This window comes from Sceloporus occidentalis, unplaced genomic scaffold, assembly GCF_023333645.1.
Source record: "Sceloporus occidentalis isolate IW3139 unplaced genomic scaffold, rSceOcc1.0.p SCAF_186, whole genome shotgun sequence".
NCBI classification, from domain to species: Eukaryota; Metazoa; Chordata; class Lepidosauria; order Squamata; family Phrynosomatidae; genus Sceloporus; species Sceloporus occidentalis.
Genome location: NW_028317166.1, coordinates 926,113 through 947,393, shown reverse-complemented (window position 1 = coordinate 947,393; position 21,281 = coordinate 926,113). Strand labels below are relative to the sequence as shown.

Genomic DNA, 21,281 nt, shown 5'->3' with positions numbered 1-21,281 from the left:
ATATATATATATATATATATATATATACATACATATATAATATTTATTCCCTATTAACATGGGTATTAATAAATTGAAATGTAAGGAGAATGCCAATATATATATAATATTTATTCCCCATTAAAATGTGTATTAATAAACTGAAATGTAAGGAGAAGAATGCCAATATATATATATATATATATATATACATATATATACATATATATATAATATTTATTCCCTATTAACATGGGTATTAATAAACTGAAATGTAAGAAGAATGCCAATATATATAATATTTATTCCCCATTAAAATGTGTATTAATAAACTGAAATGTAAGGAGAAGAATGCCTATATATATATATATACATATATATATATAATATTTATTCCCTATTAACATGGGTATTAATAAACTGAAATGTAAGAAGAATGCCAATATATATAATATTTATTCCCCATTAAAATGTGTATTAATAAACTGAAATGTAAGGAGAAGAGTGCTGTTCTTACCAGCTGCCCCAACACCCCGGCTAAAGAGGAATGCATGCTAAGGTACACAGTGAATACTGTTAATATGTATTGTTCCAAAACAAAGAAAAATATAGTTCTTACCGGACACAGAAAAGGCTGCCTTGCAGCAGCAGCTGTCCTCCTTCATGATCTGATTGTTCTTACCACTGATTGGCCGCGTGAAGGTGTCAATCAGTGGCAGGAAAATGCTTCCATTGAAATCAATGGCAGTACTTTCCACGCATGCGCACTAGGGTCTGAACAGAGCCCCGTACGCAGCACTGATCCGGGCCAGCGCTGGAGCGTATCACGTGGAGGGAGAACACATCTCCGGCAGGGCACGTAGCCAGGCGGTGTGGAAAGCGGAAAATACATTTGGGGGATTCTGCATTCTTACTGCTCGCAGAAATGCAAGATGCTCACACAGTCTGCCTAAAGGGCTCGATATCCCTGGTAGCGGTTGATACAATTTGCACAATTCATGAATTCCCTTTTAAATGAAATTGGCTCCCGGCCACCAACATTTCATAAAACTAAACAGATGATGTGGTTGTCTGTGAAAGTTATGAGTCAGGGGCGCCTCAGCAACACAGTGTGGTGTTCAGAGGTCAATAGCTTGAGCTTTAACCCTTCGAGGGTATACATTGCCTGTTGCACTGTAGGAACAAATCTTCCGTCGGTTACATAATACAGCGTCCCTGGACTCTTTTCACGAGCTCAGCTACTATTACTTAAAAAAAAAAAAAATCATTTCGGCATTATGTAACAAAGTTGTTATTAAACCGTCCTTAAGAAAACGCACGACTAGAGGCATTCAGTATATACACGGGTTAGAAGTGTTTCATAAAGCTAAAATGTCCATGCTTAGAACTGAAAAGGTGTTAAAATGTAAACGTACAAGGCAAGTGCACATCTAGGGGCATTAAAACGGTTAAAGTCTGTTCCTGCTGGAATACATGATTCGAGGCTTAGAGCTTCACACCAGCACAGCTACATCTCCTTACAAATTACTCCGCGGAAACCTGATCCGCACCGTGCAGGAAAGCTCATAAAACTCTTTTTAAGGATGATTTACTGAATTGGGTAGTTTACGGAAAGTCCTATTTTATACATAGAGGATTAATTCATAGTAGTGAACGTCTTATCCAAAAAACAGGCTTCCATTGGGTAGACCAAAGCATTCCAGAGACATATTGTGTGTCATCTTGTTGGCAGCGAAAGGACCGCATCACACATGAGCTCTCACTCAGAACGCACCTCTGGCCAACGCAGCTGCCCACTGGAAGAAGACTTTATACATTTCTGATTCTCTATAGATCTCGATGATGACTCTCCGTTGGAGAGAAAGCAATAAATCATCTGCAGACCCAACGGTGCTTCTGCATTTATTGACTTTATCATTCGCCAGTAGGACTTTCTGCCTTTTGTGATGTAGAGAGTGTGTACTGCATGTATTATTAACTCCTATTACAAATCAAAGGCACTCAAGTCAAAGTAGATTTCTAGGCCAAGTTTGTGCGTTTTCTGTCTGCACTCTTTCTCGGCCGATTTCGATCAGCTACGTAAGATGTGATAAGAGAACGAATGCATATCATGCATGCACCCATTCCCTATGCTGTGCGTGTTATGAAAGTCTCTCTTCTAGGCTATGTTAACAGAAAACATACGTGCTGAGCCCGATCCCTGTCAGCTGGAGTTATCAGTCTTTTCAAACGAACGATTCCACCAAACCATTGTCTGCGACGCTCTGCTGCCATCTATTTGTGAAGGAGAATTTCATCGGCTTCCGAGGCAGTGTTACAAGACAATCTGTGAATGGAGCTGGATGAAGAATATACACTACAAACCTGGCACTTGGAAATTCGAATTAGAAACCAAAATGCTATTTGGCAAAAAAAATATGCCTTTTTTCTAAACGTGTGAACCGTGCTATTAGGAAATTCTGTTTCAGCGTCATTAATGGAAGGGACCTAACAACTTGGTCTTGAAAGCTTGCAATTAAACTCTGTTAGCCAATAATTGGTATCATATTAACTTTTCACAGCTAACATGGTACAAACCTTTTGGCAAACACAAGTGCTCATACACCCCTCTCAATGCAAAAAGGTCTATATGATGTCGTAGTATAACATGCAGTAAGTCTGTGTGTTACTTAATACTGTAATTCTATAACAAGATGGTAAAGCATAATAATTGTGAGTCAGTAAGTGCGCTTTTTTAGGTGCTGAAGATCAGCTTATTGTTATTTTGTCAAAAGTGGATATTCCTCCCATTTTTTTTAGCCTGGACTTCACTTTAGTATATAATGGATGTCTCTGTAATCATACGTTTGCTATACCTCCCCAGTCCCTTATTTTACCCCTTGTCACCTAAGGAATTACTTCCCATATGCAGTGTTAATCCCTGGCCTATATTTTTAATTTCAAGATTGCTTCTCCAGTGTCTCTCCCGACTTCAAATACCTCCAGTTTCCAGTTATATAATATATACTCAATGTATTAACGAGGCATTTGCTATTGAAAGCAATGATGTGCGTTTTTTATTGCAGCGGTTGCATATGGATTTACCATAAACAGCCTGTAAATCGTGGCTACCTGTGCATCTAGTTTTATAAGAACCTGGTGGAATTATCACCAAACACATAGCTCTAGGCTATTCTACACAACTATTATACAAATTAGACTGTGGAAATGTGCTATATGCAACTTACAGTTTGTTTAAATGCTTGTTTAAGAAAAAAACGACAATAAAGCAAGAACGCAAACAAGTATCTTATGCTAGCTACTTGAATGCAAACGGCGTACAGGTATAGCACAGCAAGATACACATATATATCACGAAGTTACAAAATATTTAATAAACATACAAGGCCACTTGTGCAACTTGACTATGCAGTACTTAATTAAAAAAGACATTAGAACATTGTGTGGTTCCAGCAGTGCTCTTCAAGGATGGTATATTTTTGTAATGGTCACATGACGTCTACATAGTCACAGATTAATTACACTTAATTATTAAAACAATATTTGCTTATTGCTCAGTGCGGCACAGACAAAGCGCGCACTAATTTGAACATGGATTGTGTATGGTACAAAAGGAATTTCTTTGTGTGGTCTGTTAATAGTTTGCAACCCACAAGGCATTTCTGGATTTAAGTGAAGAACAATTTTACACACAATATTAAAGTACCACGCTATTTGCATTCAACTGGTGAAACACGTATTTCACCAGTATCAGCAGAACGAGGGATTTAGTCACTAAAGGGAGAGTTGTGGTTTTAATTCACTTCACTATTCATTATGTAGGGTCAACACTAGCATGTTTCTCAAGTATGAAGGTCTAAGCTGGCCCTGCATAATGCATAAGCCATATCTGAGATGAATTTAAAGATTTTTCTCAACTACAGACTATACGGGACCAGAAGTTATCTTGGATTGGCCCTTCATAATGTATAGGGAAGTCAAAGTATTTTCCAGTATACCACTCGGATGGTCGTCAAATGTAGTTGGTTATGTGGCCACATCTGCAGGACTGGGGGATATCATCCAAAAAATATGAGATACAGATCCCGGGCCCAGTGCAATGGCAGGGTTAAAAGTAAGCATCCTCAAGGGAACAACTGCCCATTTTAACTATATTTGTGTGTATAGTCAAATTAATTCTCAAGAGTCCACCCATGCCTTCCCTCCCCCTACAGCCACTGTAATGTGGAGCAGGGGTTAAGTGCTCTTCAACAATAAGAAGAAATTGAAGTAAAATAAATGAAAGTAAAAATTATCTACCTACCGCCTCAGCTCTAAGTTCCGCATGTAGGATGAGACAAGGTCTATCCGACCCATTCTTTGGGTACAATAGATTGTAATCTTGCGGGAAATTCAGGGCCTTCTTTTCCATCTGTATGTCTTAACATGTGTTAATGATAATATTAATTTTTGCCAGTTGTAATGTTATTGTCACAGTGCTACTGAATCTGTGGCCATTCTATAAATAAATGTAGCGTGTCGGTAGTTGGAACCTGTAAGAGGAAATATCAACCTACAAATGATCTTCTTTGGCTAATGGAAAGAGAACACTCTAAAAACAAAAAATTCATTGCTTGGGAGGGCGTTAATATACTTCCCTGCACCAGGGACCCCAAATAATTGGAATATACATTCCATCCTCCATTGGCTCGAGTGAAGTTTTGTTTTAATTGTGTAATTTAGAAGGGTTGACCCATGTTTCATTTTGCAAATAGGAATGAAGTGTGTGCAAGTAGATTATGTTAAGTTATGCGAGTGCGATGGCCAGTTAGCAGAAACACAGCAAGAGCCGATACACAAGAACCACTTACAGCTTGTCACGCAGCAGCCAAGACACCGGCATCAAATATAAAAAGGATGCTATGCTAAGGAAGCAGGGGTTTGGAGCAGCAGACGGTAAATCTCGGATTATATGTCTCCTAGGCGGATACACAATAGCGCGTCACAAAGATTTATTCTGGTAAAGAGATCAAGGTGTCACGTGTAATACTACACAAACGCAGTCACAACATTTCACTTTATTACTATGTTACAGTGGCTGAACTCGGCATTTATTTCCAACTCACAGCAACTAATGACATCTGTCAGATGTAGACTTAACAAAACCTCACATGAATACACAGATCGTTTGACTTTTACAGAGTACTTAAGCCAAGGCAGCATTTGATTTCATTTCATTCGATACTTGAAACGGTCCGCTGAAACGAATGTGCTTCTGCTGCCGATTTTCCTGCACAGACTTGGGTAAACACACATCACTTACACCGATTCACCCAAAATGGCTAAAACTTAAAAAAGTGTATCATTTGTTCCTGCTATCCCAGTGAAATCCTATTTTAGGAGCTTCAGAAGCAAATCCCCTTTCTGCCACATCGTGTAGAGGACATTGCATCAAGCGTGTGTGTGTGTAACGTACTGTGAGTCACGATGCCTGCTGTCGGGAGAGAAGCTCCTCTCATTCTCTCCAAGACTCTGAGTTCATTCCAAGAACCCATTTCATCTTCATTGGTTTCCTTCAGGAAACCAGACCAACTTCCTATTATTTTATTTCATTTGCTTTCTGCATGGCCCAAATAAAATTAACTGGAAGTGAGAGTGATAGAAACCTTTATTCTGGACAAAATATAAGCCAAAACAAACACAGACAAACAGGCTCAAAAATAGAAACCTCGCACACGTCATCTGTGTACACGATTCACATCATGAAAACAACGTGAAACGGGTTTACTATCTAACTGACCTCTAGTTAAAGAGGACCAGTCAATGTCGCAGCTTTTAGCACAAGAAGCTTTGGGGTTTGGGGTAACTATTCTGCAGCCATTACTTTAGGAAAGCTATGTGACAAAAGGTAGTATAAGCTGCATTTCTAATCAATAACAAAAAAATCAGTGCACAGATAACGTAATGGGGACGAATAATCATCCTGATCCTGGGAACAGGGTGTTAAGACGGTGTATACATTCAGTTGGGATTATATAATACACACATATAAACACATACACAGTACATACATACCCACTGCTCACCTAGCAAACACTAAGTGTTAAACAGCACATGCTAGTTACGAAACAAGCTATTCATATAGAAAACAAATGGCAAGTTACTGCAAAAATGACAATTATGCCAACATGGCAGAGAGAAAGTGTCACAATTTGAGGCATAATAAAACATTTCAAATCTTAAAGTAGATCTGCCACCTGCAAAGGTGCTGTTTCAATCAGATACAAATGCATTGTATTGTATATTCCTTAAATAAACCTTAGAAAATCTGTGAATTAGTAAGAATCACACAAACACAAGCTTTTGCGGTTTCTATACCAAGCAATCAGTGTCTGCCCTTGGGTCTCATGACAATTAAATGTCCCATGCAAGAATTATGAAAGATAATTCTTACACGATTAACCAGGGACAGTGACGAAGGGGATACCTAAAGAAATCCCGGTCCTTTAGGACCAAGGACGTATCCCTTACGTCATGGGGTAAAACCCCTGATGGTGAATTGAGATCAGCCTAGTCTCCCTCCTGACAACAAAGGTCAAAATCTAATTGATCTATAGAGACTACGATTGGGTCCTACTCCATGGGGAACACCACCAGGGAACCTCGACTGCTACGCTTGGGAACCCTGTCAGGTGATGCTCCCCAGTTACCTAAAATAAATAAAAATATAAATATACCAAAATACACTTTGCTGAATACATTTTAGGGAGAAAAAAAAAGGCTATGTGGCCCTACTTCTGTTGAAATAAACAATGTATAATGTGGGTACAGTACTAGATATGATACTTCTAATGCCCTTTCTTCTCACCCCAGCATCTAAGGCTGCCAACTTCCACAAGGGGGAAGATTATGTTAATGGAGAATAATAACTTGCTTCCATGGTATGTACACATATACTGTTTATTTTAATATGTAAATATAATTACATTATTAAGGGCACTGTAAAACAAGCCTTGGAACAAGGTTACAGATTACTATAAAGATCCTCAAAGGTATAAATAATAAGAACTCTCAAGAATTTAATAAAGCGGATTCTTTAAACAGTTTTGTGAGTCAATAAGGAAGGTTTTACACTGGAGGGCTTGTCAGTAAATGTTGCAAAATACCTCATTTGGTTTAGCCGAGAAAAGATTCATAGGGAAATGCCATGATGTCTACAGTGTGGTTTGGCTATGACCACAAGCATTTTGCCACTTCTTGTCCCCAATTTCCAGAAAACTGCAATGTTTCAATATTTTAAGTGCTTAAAGGTCAATAGTTTTAAAAACAGGACTTCATGTTTGCTGCGCCCATACTTAAGCCTGTTTTTACCCACAAAAAGTACATGTTTTATCAACCAAAGCAGGTAAAGAAGTAGCTAATCAAATTCATGAGGATTGCAAGAAACGTGTCATAATCCATCTTAAAAATGAGCGTACATTTTGGAATAAACCTGATGATATTTAAACAAGGCTTTTGTGCTCCTTTATACCAGCCATTTTGGAAAGGTCTCTAACTCTCCTTTTAGTTTAGATCATTCTTGATCCAGAAGCAAAGCATCAGGTTGTGAACAAAAAAAAAATTACATCAAGAATTGTGTGCTATGTGTTTTGACACACTATAGAAAACTCACACAGGATTATATGCCTGGGAGTTACATATATTAATGATAAATCGTACAACTCGGAGAGTATATCAACAGTACTTTATAAACATTATTTTATTACCCTTCGTACAACATGCATAGACCATTAAAATAATGTCTATTTGTTACACCCGATGCGTTATAGACAGAATAGCATGCAGGTCATAGCAGCGGTGAGTTTCATTTAAAAATACTCTACAGGGTATGAGGCTTAAAATATTTTTGGATATTGATTTCAGGCTTCAGACCACAGCAAATAAATACAGGGCGGGCTAAAGAGACATCAGTTAAACTGTTAAGGGTGCCGTGGGACAAATATGCAAAATATGTTCACAGCCAATCATGAATCAATACGGCACAAAGAGTCAAGTCCATGAATGAAGACAATGCAAGATCATAAATTACTTTACGAAAGCAGCACACACTTCATGTAATTTACATTTAAAGTAATTCACCAGTTGTAGGACAAGAGGCGATGACATTGGGTGAGGCAGAATTATGCACAAGAATTCACACGACATTCCCAAAAATAGCTGGTAGATTCAACTTTCTGCTGAGATTAAAGGCTAGCGCTCCTGTCACTCACCTGAAAGCTCGGGTGACATGCAAAGTTCACCTAACTTTACTTTAATTGTATATCTGGCATGCATGAGGTTTGGGATGATTTGGTTTGAGATGTAGGAGGAATTTCTCAAACTGTAGAAAACACTCTTACTTTCAGCTACATGTCAATTTGCACAAGTCTGCCCAAGAGTTATCCTGACTACAGAGGAGTGCAGTTGTGCTCACCATTATTACATGGGTGTGATACAGGCTGGGGGGGGGGGGTGACTTTAAAACTCATATGGCTCAAACTATGATGTTGGGTCAAGAAATGTACATGATTTGACCAGCACGACAGCCGATTTTGGGAGCTCTTACCTTGACATGACTCTGTGCGCCCAGGTTATATATTTCTGTAGGCTTCACTTCATTGATGATTTTCACCAGACAGGTGCTGTCAGTCAGATCTCCATAGTGCAGCCTCATATCTTTAAAACAGATTGTTAGATGTGTTATATCACACATGAAAAGTTACATCCTGAAAGGTAGGATGACGGCTAAGAAGTTGCCAAAACTAATAAATGTGGTAAATTTTATTGCAAAATCGACCCAAAAATGAACAAACTTACAATGCCCAAAATTAATATTTATATTAGCCCTTATCAGGCATTGTATCTCATTGTGTTGTTAACACTATGGAATCTCGTATATCATGTGTCATGCAAATTTGATGATGATAATGGAAAAGAAAATGCCAAAGCATCCTTATCTGGTAGCCACCAACCCTTCCTGAAAAGCAGGCAGCATTATCAGTGTTATATCACTGCTTTAACATGGTTTCAATGATTATCAGCGCCTCAAATTAAAAACTGGGCAGCCTTGCTTTCAGAGCTGTACTTCCCATTACTAGAATTTATTTTCTTAAAAGATGCTTTTTCGTACGGAACAAATTTGTGGGCTGAACAGTGTTTTTCTGTTAAAAAGGAAAAAAAAAAAAAAGTTAATGATTATTACTATAAACATAACTGTTACCAGGGAAACTCCTACATTAAGCCATTGTTGAAGATTTATTTGATCAGTTTATCCGAGTAGAAAACAGGTCTGTGTTACACCTGCCGCCTCCATATGACATTCTAAAACCACCACATACTTTACAATTTAATTAAGCAGAGGCCGGCCAGTGATGCCTCCCGGCCCTACTGAGGTGCCAGAGTGTTAGCATTTCTGCAATGAGGTTCCTATCTCACTTAGCTATATGTAAGTCTGTGGCTGTACATGGAGAAAGAGCTGAGAGATGTAACATAACTGGGCAGGTGAATTAAACTTGAAAATGAATGTTCTGCAGGCAGGAGGAACCACGCATGTGCAAACTTTATCAAACAAAGTGGGCAGAAAAGAGCTCTAAAAATAGTTGATGCAGAAAACTCTAGTGTAAGAAGCTGGGGAAAAGTTAAGTCGTTCTGTGCCAGAAGGTTGGAAAACTTGTATAACAGGAAAAGTACATGAAAATATTCTATGGGATATAATAAGTAACTATTATCAGGTAAAAATTGCCTTACTTCCTTCTGTATGTGCTTGTGGGTTCTTGTACAGATGTTCAATCCTCCCAGTGTTGAAAGAACTTGATCGGCGTACAATGCCATGTACCTGTGAATGACAATGTGTAAAACTCATCATCCCAACTGAATGATGTGCGCGTATAAGCAAAGAATAGAAAATCAGCTCCATGGAATGCGCAGAAAGCCACATAAAAAAAAAATAAAAAATAATATAATTGCAGATTAATAAGAAATCCACAACAATGAGAAATTATAGTGATTGTAAGTTAAATTATTGATTTGGTGTTTTGCTTCTCACTATACACAAAAAAGCTTGCGTAATTATCTAGGGGGGAAAAATGAACATTGTATCCACTAATAGACATCTTTTGAAATTCCCTACCTTATATAATACAACAAAATAAATACCTATTTACTTAGTGAAACTAAATAGTAGATTAGATTATTCATCCTATAAATAAATTCAATAATACACTATATGACCAAATCTATGCAGACACCTAATTATTGGGTTTCAGGCACACCCATTGTATAAGATCAAGCACATAGGCAGGCATCTCCATACACAAACATTGGCAGTAGAATGGGTCATACTGAAGAGCTCCGTGACTTTATACATGGCTCGTAGGCCACCTTTGTCACAAGTTGGTTTGTTGCTAGATCTGCTATTATGAAGTGGAAGCGGCTAGGCATAGCAACCGCTCAACCACGAAGAGGTAGACCATGTGCGCTCTCCGAGTTCCTCTGTAAATACCCCTGTTTTACAAGTCACCCTATTTCTCTTTGCTAAGGGGTCCCTCACCTTCATCTTCCTCTGTGAAAACACAAGTATTTATTTAAGCTGCCTTTCCAAAATAAAAATTTAAAAAAAACAGTGTGGTGCAAAGCAACCTCTGTCCTTATATTAAACCACACTGATTGATGATCACTGGAACCAAAACACTCTCCTGCAGTGACATCCAAAATATATTCTCCATTTGTGAAAACTTAATCCAGCACAGCCTCCTTCCTTGTTGGCTCCTCTACCAATTGCCTAAAACACAGTCCCTATAAGGAATTTAGGATGAACATTAATTAAAAAAATATAACAAAAAATATTTTAAAAGATTTTTGTCATAGTACTAGATAAGATTACAGACAGGAGGTCTGCGGAGCTTCTGAAATATGGGCTCTTCATTCTAAGCATATGACAGCAGTCTAGTAACAACTTAAAGCCACTTTCAAAAGATCCAGACGATTACAGCGCACTTAACAACAGACTCCCTTAAAGTCTACAAAGTAGATTTGTCATTTTTTAATAATCACACAGGAGTTGGGATATAAGAGCGAAATGCATTTCAAAGCAACAGCGTCTAACCCAATTAAATACATTCAAACGGTGGAGAAGAAAAGGTTGAGAATCCCGAAAGAAAGTAAACGAAAACAAAATGAAGCTGTTCTGCATTTATCATTTTCCTTTGAAACCCCTTGATTAACATTCTCATCATCTCATGACCGGATTCTGAACAATTCGTTCTGAAATCACGTCTTGAGCAGCCCATGGGGCTCTGACACCGTGTATCATCCTTCTGCAATGTGATGAAAGACCTCCTCACCAGTTGACAGGAATGAAAGCCCTGCCAGTAAGTTGCGAGCTGGCGCTGTAACAGATCATGCACACGTAGCGAGAATGCACAGACCCCCTGTGCCGACCGCTACAATCACACTCATTTTCCCTTCTGTTTTGTTCTTTCCCTTTTGAAGGAATGTACACAGAGAAAGAAATAAAACTTGTCAGCTGGCTAATCTGTGACAACAAGAATTAATGCAAGAACTGATGAAAGGGAGGTTTGTCTGCTGCTAATACAGGTGTAATATAAACATTATGACAGGCCAATATGTGTGCAAACTGGATAATCTGGTTAAGAATGCAAAGCTTAGTGGGCCTTTAACGCAGGGAGATAAAAAAAGATTTTTAGCTTTTCAATGTCTCACAAAAGCGTTTTCTAAATGTAATTTTAGCTCAATTTCTATTTTTTTTTTTATTGTATCCTTTAACGTGTGGCAATGCAGGCTTCTGACAAAAGTCAATTGTGGTCTACAGCCCCAAACCGACATTTTTAATATACAACTTTTGGTCTTTACTATTCAGGATAGGACTTTATCCAAACATTGCAATTATATTACTGTAAGTGATACGCACAATATTAGTGATCCCGTCCAAATGACTCACTGTGTAGTAGGCTCGGAATATTTTGTCACAACATCAGGATTTATTTTTTGTCATTTGGCAGAATGTCTCTTGGCTGAAAAGATGAATATGTTTTTTAGGGGAAAAACCATTAACCAACCTATAAACTAATCATAGGCCTGCTCTCGGCTTCCTCTCTCTATGAAGACCTAGATTTCACTCTAGTGGCTTGCTTCTGCAGAGAGTCTACATTATAAGAAAAATGGAGTCTCAGCGACTCTTCTGTTAATAAATGATCGACCAAATATTTACAAATGTATTTCCATGGTCTTCTTTGTTGGGCCATTGAAAGGTCTCACATTTGACTAAACACTCCAGAGATGTTATAGAAATTCAGAGAGTTGAGTTGTCATTTGGACAAGGTAGCTTCAGACCAGGAGATTCAGGCCATCAATAGCAACACAGAAGTCTTACATATAACTGGCTAAAGCTGAAAATGTCTCCTCTGGTTATGCATTTCTTTACTTGCAGAGGAATAATGTATGATAATATAGCAGTTGCAAAAAGGGAGGAACACTGAGAGAAACAGGAGAGGTCTGCAGATAAATGTAGGAAATTAAGCCCTTTTTACTATAATACTTTATTATTATTTACAGCTTAATGCACTACAGATAACTAAACAGCCATACTGTGAGAGAAACGTCTTTAGAGAAAGTGTTAGCTCCGTCGCCCCCTCTATAATTTAGATAATTTTTTTTTTTTTTATTCTATGCAAGGTATGTCCAACAGTTTACACAACGTATCTTTCTTTTAACAGAGTTAACTATTACTCTTGCCAAGAGAAGTAATTTTGTACGTTCCCAGCCGCTGAGTCTCCCATTATCTGATGTTAAACAGAAGCTAGTGGGATGTCCAATACGTCAGTTTAACTCTGTCTCTAGTCAGGGGACATGCATCCATTACATCGCACTTTAACAAAGGGTATAATGCTCTCAGACACGAATACTTCACCTTGCAAAAAAATATTAGTTCCTCGATCAGCCAACAACTAGCTGTCCAGCTTTATGGAACAACAAACCCCATAATGTCTGACATGCCCGATCCGCACTTTTCTTTTTGTTTATTAAGGAAGCTGAGGATTCTTCTGGCCACGGGTAGAGGATATCTGAATACTTGATAATAAACTGATTTACTCGTTACCAAATACATTATAACTTATGTTCCATGGCTGTATTTTAAATGCCACTTTTTGCAGTTTCAAAATCTAGTAAACTCATCTGCAATGGTATCGCAAAGATCTTTAAAAACAGTGATGTTAATAAAAATAACCATGAAATAAAACCGGGGACAGAAGGGCTTCGGGTCTTAGTGGGATCTCAAGGCTTCTTGGTGCTTACATTTGCTGCTAATTTTTTTTTTGTTTGTTACAGGCATGCTTAAGGTGTTTTCCTTATCATATTACTTGGAACACACAAATTTATACATACAATGACTTTGATTTGGAGGACCAGCCTACAGGAGTGAATATTATGGCAAACAGTTTTCAGTTTCAGGTGTAACAGGACAGAGCAGGGCAAAGGGTCTTTTAAACAAAAAAGAAAAAGAAAAAGCAGCTGTAATTTACTGGGGAAATTCTGATATAAACCAAATATTCTCATTATGTATAGCGTATACACAGGAGGATAACACTTGTATGCAGTTGCTGCCCCTCCACATCATTGTCAGCTGAATATTTATTGCAATTTCCTCCTTTTCCTCTTCTACATGAAACATCACTGACAACAAATAGAAAATAGCATTTACATCTGCTCCCAACATCAGACAAAAGTAAAAAGGTTAAAGGGTAATATGTAAAATTCCCAAGGTTTCTAAAATGTCGACATTGTGGCGTCAAAGCCAGTATTTCTTCACTGTAAGTAATTAGTGAAGACCGTAATTTCAAACATGAAGGATGCTGTGAGTTCAGCCGTAAACATTAAGAAAAAAAGAAAATAAATAGAATATGGACAAGGAAGATAACTGAAATATAAACATTTTAAGGAAATATAACATAGCTGCGTGCCATTAGATATTCCTAACAATAGAAGCACAGAGTGGGAAACAGCTATCATTCATTCATTTTAAATGGAGATGGCACTAAGGGACTTAACATGGTGTTAACATGGTAGGCCCTCTAACACAGATAAGGAATCATGTCATGATAAAAATAATCTTGGGATAATCACTATCCAAAAACAGCATTTAACAATTAATCGCTGTTGGGTTGAATTAGGATAGCTTTGGGATTTTAGGAGGGAAGGACAAATAGCTTTACTGGTGAGGAGCCTGAATACCAAGTAGTCATCAAGAAGATATAGGCTTGTCAGTGAACGAAGCAATGGGAAGGATAACTGGGGAGATAACTGGTAGGTTTTGTGTGCATTATACATTTCATAGTATTTATTGAGCGCCACTGGTTTCTGTAGCGCTGTTAGAAAAGGGAAGTAAAAACGAACGTTAAAATGGATAATATACAAAATGGGAAATATTCATTGTCACAGTTACTATTTTGCGATGAAATGAAATCCCGGCTATATGTATTTCCAACTGGATAGTATGCTCAAAAGCTGTGTCTAAAACAGCAGGCAGGTGTAACTGAAGGAGCCCATATAACCATGGATAAGGAATCACGAAAAGACATCTTCTTAAGATTAATCCCAATGCCTAAACTTTAGACTTGTGTAGTCAGATTTGTACAAACTGCAATTTTAACAAAATTTCCCTAAAAAAGTGAGGAGGACCCCAGAGAAAAACAAAAGCACTCCAAATCTTGTAAACATCGTTTCATTCTCACTCTCTCATTCACACTTTCTCACAGTGTCCCTCTGTCAACTGCTTTCATGCCCCTGTATCTATCCTGTACATATTGCATCTTCTTGTTCTTTTGTCTTCTTCCACTGCTCCAAAAAGTCTTGGTTTACCATCTGCTTCTCCATGGACCACGAGGCATGAATTGCGGTTACTTTGGGCACAAGGGCGGAGACTTTGGACACACACCTTCTGCCCTGATCCTCCAATCTTGGGAGAGGATGTTCCTGGAAGATCCGCCATTTTGGCAGAAGCGGATGAAGAACAAAGACTTTTTGGAACAGTGGATGAAAACAGAAAAATATGAAAAAACAAGAAGTGGCACTGCGTGGCACAAAGAGAGGCACGGAGACATTCCGAGAGAGCATGAATGAGGATGAGAAAAAGTATGGTAGAGTAAATTACAGTAAATGACAAATTTATTTTTCAAATTTAAAAGTCCCCTCCCCCAATTCTCACCCGGAACGAGTGGGCAAGGAAACGGAATTTGTTGTCCAAAAATACTAGTATGTATATGCACATAATTCTGAAAGAGCTGTACTAATGTGTGAGCAATTAACAGGTACGCTATTCCCATGGTGATAGCGCAACTTCTTATGTTGTGCACATTTCAAGACACAAGTCTCTAGGGCTAAAGGAGAAAAGGGTTGATTGTGAGCCTCATAACACTGCAGAAATGTGTTTTTAGTGATCGCTGAACGGGATATTTTAGACTGTGACAGCACTTTAAACATTAAAACTTTGACCTAGTATTGCTCTTGATAAATTACACCTGGAAAGTACTCAAGTGTTCTTAAGAACAAGCATAAAGGGTAAATCTGTAGAAGCGCAGGTGGCAAAGAAGTCAAATAAGTTTAGTCAAACGATGGAAAGTTCAAAACCTTTTCCAAATGTTCCCAAATGCAGAATAAGCAGAAACTTATATTTTAGCGGTATGTTCCATTTAAAAGATGTGGGAGATAAATTTAAATGCACAAAATAAATGTAACCTTCTGTAAGGAATTCAGAACTGGTAAAAAGAAAGTAGGTTTAGAATTTCTACATGAGTCTGCCATGGATTAGCAAGGTTTTTTATTGCTTAGTGTAATTTCCGAATTAAAGTGACTTCATTGGGAGTATGTTTTTTTTATGTAGGCCATTACATCATAAATTATTCCTTAATTCTTTACAGTTTTGGCTTGTACAGGGTGCTGCTTATCTGGCCTTGCGGGAAATGTATACAACGCATAGACCCTGAGGAGGCAAGAGAATCCACTAGTGGACTCTCTGTGATAAACAGCACAATTAGCTGGCGTGATTACAGGGCATGCTGCACATTCCTTTTGGAAGCTTTGGTTTGTTATCTGAGTTTGAATGGAAAACACACAAGAGAGGACAGCGGCAGAGGAAGCTCTGGAGGCTGCTGCATCCAAGTGATTGCATCAATCTGCCCTGACTCTTAGTCACTTACCTCGTAGCCCTTTTCCAAGAGGAACTCGGCCAAGTACGAGCCATCCTGGGAAAAGAGAAAAAAAATAATATTAAAGAAGGTGAGAACACAACCATGGACAAAAAGCTTAAACCGTGGCAAGTCATGCTATAGAAACACTTCAGACATAATATGAGCCCGGTGCACACCAGCGCTGTGCATTTAACAATTTCAGCTTCAGGCTGTCTGAAAACCTGTACCAAATTATTTTTGAACGACCTTCGGAGAGGTGTTAAATGAAAGGTTCAGTAGACAATTAAATGCAATACAGTGAGAATATGAGTTCAAATACAAATCAGGGTTTCCAATTAAACAGAGCTGAGGAATCCTCTCCACTGAAAACAACCAGTCATGGGCCGATGAGGACATGAGATGTAATGGGTACCGGTCCATGATGTGCAATGAAGTGTAAGGCCTGGGCTACCTACAGCTTTTAAATCCAGTGGATTCTCACGGAATAAAATGTCAAATGTCAAGTTGCGTACACTGAATTTAAGAAATTATAAGAAGCTATAAGAAAAACTGTTTTACAATATGATGAACCAAAATGAAAATCAGTGACAGGCATCAGTGGTTATGAATGTGAAAGAAACCCCCACTGTATTCAAACATATTGTTAATTACCTTGTTTCAGGGGCCATCATAGGTTAAAGAAGAGGTAAGTTAACCATGGGAAAGCTGTTGAATCAATCAAGACCCTCCTCACCCACCCCTTTAAAAAATAAAAGTATATCAAATTGTTCAGCACTCCACGTCCAAATTGAAAAACATAGGGGAAAAAATTCTAGACTGCAATATTTGTTCTCAATGATTTAAACATTTGAGTTCTATATTAATAAAAGTTGCCTCCATTGCGAGATAGCCTAGATTTTAAAGTGAAAAATAGTTTAGGAGAGATTGACGTGCTAAGACAGGGGAAAATAGGAAGGTTAAAGTGGTGTGTGTGGATTTAGGCTGATGTGAAACAGAGCTAACAGGATTGAACCCTGTCAATAAGGTCTTGTTCTTCTCACCCAAGTTATTTCTCAGACTTTCCAGCCACACTGGAACATTCTGAACCAGCCGTGGCACTTGCTTCCTTGCAACTTCCTTTCCAGGTCTAACGAGTGATAGGCTTGGATTTTCAATGAGATGGAAACAGGCAGCAAGTGCTACTGGTGTCTGGCCGACACACAGCACAGCTGATCTACTGTCTAGCAATGTAACACACACACATACCACTCAGATTGATGTGGAACTCCTTCTGCACCCATAGGCCACAATTTTCTTCTGGGTGTCAGTTTTCAAAAAAAAAAAAAAGGCAAAGCAATGCAGCCATTGTCGATGCCTATAATCAGAGCATTGATTCCAGCCATGCGTCTGTGCCAAGACCCTTTAATGAAATCAGGAGAGGAGGAACATTCCAGGAGCGCTGAATGTGATAAAGTACACAGGTTTGTTTGTCCACGGCTAGAGCTTTCCTTTCCGTAAAGGGCCACAGGCTATCAACTTTGATGATGTTTGACCATATATATTAAGACAGGGTGTGTGCGCATGTACTCTCTAATTCAAGGTAAACACTTTCAACTTGTGGCAAAAAGAATAAAGATGCATTCTTTAGAAGCTGAGGTAACGCAAACACTAACTGATTCAGTGCTGGATGGACCAGAGATGCCTGGCTAGTAATGGCATATACACATAAAAGACCTGTGAATGTACCACTCCCTAAATGACTTTGCTTCCATTTAAGGATCCACTGATTAGGTTTTAAGTAATATGAAACATTACCACCCAAACAAACAAAAGGGTTCTATGGACAGCCAAACTCTCAGTGTGTTGGTGTAATATATATATAAAAAATTGTATGCCTAGCTCCCAAAATCCTACACTAATTTGTGCAAGGCAACCGTTAAAGGGACAGTTTTGAAATCAATGGAAGAACTTTCCACACATACACTGGAGGTCTCAACAGAGCCCCACCTGCAGCCTTCCTCAATCCAGCACTGGTGCCAGCTGGAGTCAAGTATATCACGTGCAAGAAGATGTGTTTGGCCGAACACGTCTCCTGCACGTACAATGGCTGGGGAATGGCAGTGTGTGTGTGTATATATATATATAGGTGTGACAGAAGGACCTGTCATACAGGGGCCCAAGGTACTCAGAGATGGCTCCAGCCTGGCTGCCAAACAGGCAGGAACTCCATTGTTAAACTAATCCCATTAACAGGATGGCTACCAGGGGGATATTCAGTAGCTAAAGGGAATTAAAGGTTGGGTTGTCTACCTGTTTATCAATGTTAATTTATGTTAATGAAGTTCTGTGGCTATATCAGTCTATGTTTTACAACAATAAACTGTTCATTCCTGCTGTACTCAGTTCAAGGTGGTTGTGTCCACTTATTGGGTACACATAGCAGGGTTCCAAGGTGCGCATGCTGGCTGGTGCTGGAAGTGATTCCGGGGACAAAAGGAGGATACATGTGGGTGATCTCTGGGAGTTACTACAGCTCTCTTGGTGAACCCGTTACAATAGGTATTTATAGAATCCTTCTCATGCATTTGCAAGGAGGACAGCACATGCAAATATAAAGGGACCCCACAGCTATCATAAGCATTAAAGTGCATACACATAGTTAACACTATGCTACTGATAATTCACACCACCAGGTGTTGCTTAGTGACATTTTTGGATTTCCACAATATTATCATTTTTGCTGTATGTATCCAGTAGAGTCATTGTAATGTTATACATTTGGTAATTTATTTATTTTTTAAGGGATAACCAACCTCAAACACCTCAAGGAATAGAAAACTAAAGAAAAGACTCTACATTTCTTAGCCCTGGCCCTTGATGTCAGCACCTATGTCTGTTTTACAGACTTACACGCCATTGTCCAAGTCAGCTGCTTTTTTGGTTAGATATAACATGTGAGACTAAACCATAGATTAAAATATACCGTATTGGCTCGGATATAGGCCGCCCCCGTATATAGGCCGCCCCCTAAAAGTTTGGTGCTTTTTTAAAGAAAACGTTTTTTTCTTTATAAAAGCACCAAAAAACATGCTGCCACTCTCCCCGAGATATGCTGCCACTGTCCTCCCCCCCCCCCCGAGATATGCTGCCACTGTCCCCCCCCCCGAGATATGCTGCCACTGTCCTTCTCCCCCCCCCTGAGATATGCTGCCACTGTCCTTCTCCCCCCCCCCCCCCCGAGATATGCGGCCACTGTCCTCCTCCGTATACAACTTCCGGTGCCGGCACATCCGATGAGGCTGGAATCCTCACAACGCAGTTCCTCTGGAAATATTATCGCAAGTATCTTAGGGCAAGGCAGCAACTTAAAACATGTGATATGAAAACAAGAAGTTAAGTTTTCGTTTTGTACTCAAACATATGTAGCATAGCACTTTTGACGGTACGTAAAAAATATGCATAATAGGAAGTCATGGAACAATTATCATTACTGAAAAAATGCTTTATCATAGATTCCAAAGCCTTATGGCCATTTGCCATTCTAAAAAGGAAACCATAATATTGGATGGCAAACAAAGAGAATTTAAATGTAATCGGAACGGGCCACAGGAGTTTTACTTTGTTCATTCTATCCATTGCAGAAAGTAAGCCAAATGTTCTTCCTGGGGAATAAAGCACAAACATAAAGCCCAGCTGAAACGTCTAAGGCAATTAAAAAGTCCCTCTCCAATAAATAGAAACTGCTTAGACTTAATGTAGGTTCAATTGTAGGAAAAATATTTGATGGTGATATAGCAAAAGAGCACAAGCATTTGTGGACCATTAAACATATCAACCAATACTACATATTAATCCTTGTATACAAACCATGTTCATCAACTCTACCCAGGTCAGCACTGTTAAAGGACCGACGCAATTTACAAAAATATTAAAGTCTTGCTTTAATCCAAATATTCTTCCTCCTCATTTAATGTACTAAATTATAGTTGTGTTTATGGCTTTGAATTGTAACCATATTCACAAATTAAATAGTATTTATTCTGATTAAAATATGTTTAAAAAATAAAATAAAAAAATGACTAAAAAATAAATTCAATTGTGGGAAATTCTCCATGCCCAAGCCTCATGTGTGTTGAGCCATACCAAAATTTCACGTCCCAATCAAAGCAATTAGTTTTATACTACAAGTACTTGGTTCCCAACCATTTCTATTGTTAGGGTTTAAGCAATGCTTGCATATTTATGAACATTAGTAAAACAAATGAAGGTTCTCAGCAGTCTACGAACGGTCTAGAACTGCAAACAGACCGACCATATTAATTATCTGAATTTTTTTATAAATCCAAACACCTATTGCAGTAGAAACAAATTGGATATCTCCGGCCCAGGGCGGAAAATCACATCTTAATAATTACAGTGCCCGAATGGTGAACTATCCAGTCAAAGTTAAGTAAACAACGATTTCTACATTCTGTCCACAAAAAAGTTGGCATTATAATAATAAAAAACACATTTAAAAGCTCTGGTGGGAACACTTTCTGCTCGGCTGCAAGAACAAGCAGCACAGTATTAAGATGGAAAAAAAAGTTCATAACACACTTTTTTGACCAGTTGTAAAAAGAAAACAAACGGAACATTATTCCTAAACTTTCTGCCGACTCTCTCTCTCTCTAAAATTAGCAGATATATAATATTTCAAAATACTGGCATTACAAGGGGTTCATATAAGTTTGCTTCGTCCGTATTGCTTTAAATCGAAAGGGCATAAAGCCTGGAGTCATTCCATTCAGGAAGACCAAAAAAACAAAAACATACAAATATATATATATATACCGTATTGGCCCGAATATAGGCCGCACTTTTCCCCCCCACTTTAAATCTTTAAAGTGGGGGTGCGGCCTATATTCGGGGTCTAGCGCCCGACGCCCGGGACATGCAGTTCCGGGCGCCGGGCAGGGTTAGGATACAGATCCCCGCAGCGGTGCAGGGGACCCGTATCCTACTCCCCGATACGCTCAGACAGCCTCCCCTGCCAGCACTTCCCACGGGGGCGGTGCCGGCACGGGAGATTGTCTAAGCGCATTGTGCAGACGTTCACCG

The 21,281-nt window shown here is 38.8% G+C and overlaps 1 protein-coding gene across 1 annotated transcript in view; it reads right to left on the bottom strand.

Moving 5' to 3' along the window:
• The window catches only part of LOC149278671 (GDP-mannose 4,6 dehydratase-like), a 184,800-nt gene extending 167,930 nt beyond the window's left edge, over positions 1-16,870 (bottom strand). The window contains exons 1-5 of the mRNA XM_089501888.1: positions 16,854-16,870; positions 16,658-16,715; positions 16,212-16,337; positions 9,745-9,832; positions 8,564-8,673 (exon numbers count right to left, since the gene is read on the bottom strand). Coding sequence (XP_089358014.1) covers positions 8,564-8,673; positions 9,745-9,832; positions 16,212-16,337; positions 16,658-16,715; positions 16,854-16,870 — 399 coding nt within the window. The remainder of the gene's footprint in view (positions 1-8,563; positions 8,674-9,744; positions 9,833-16,211; positions 16,338-16,657; positions 16,716-16,853) is intronic.
• Between the last annotated feature and the right edge of the window lie 4,411 nt (positions 16,871-21,281).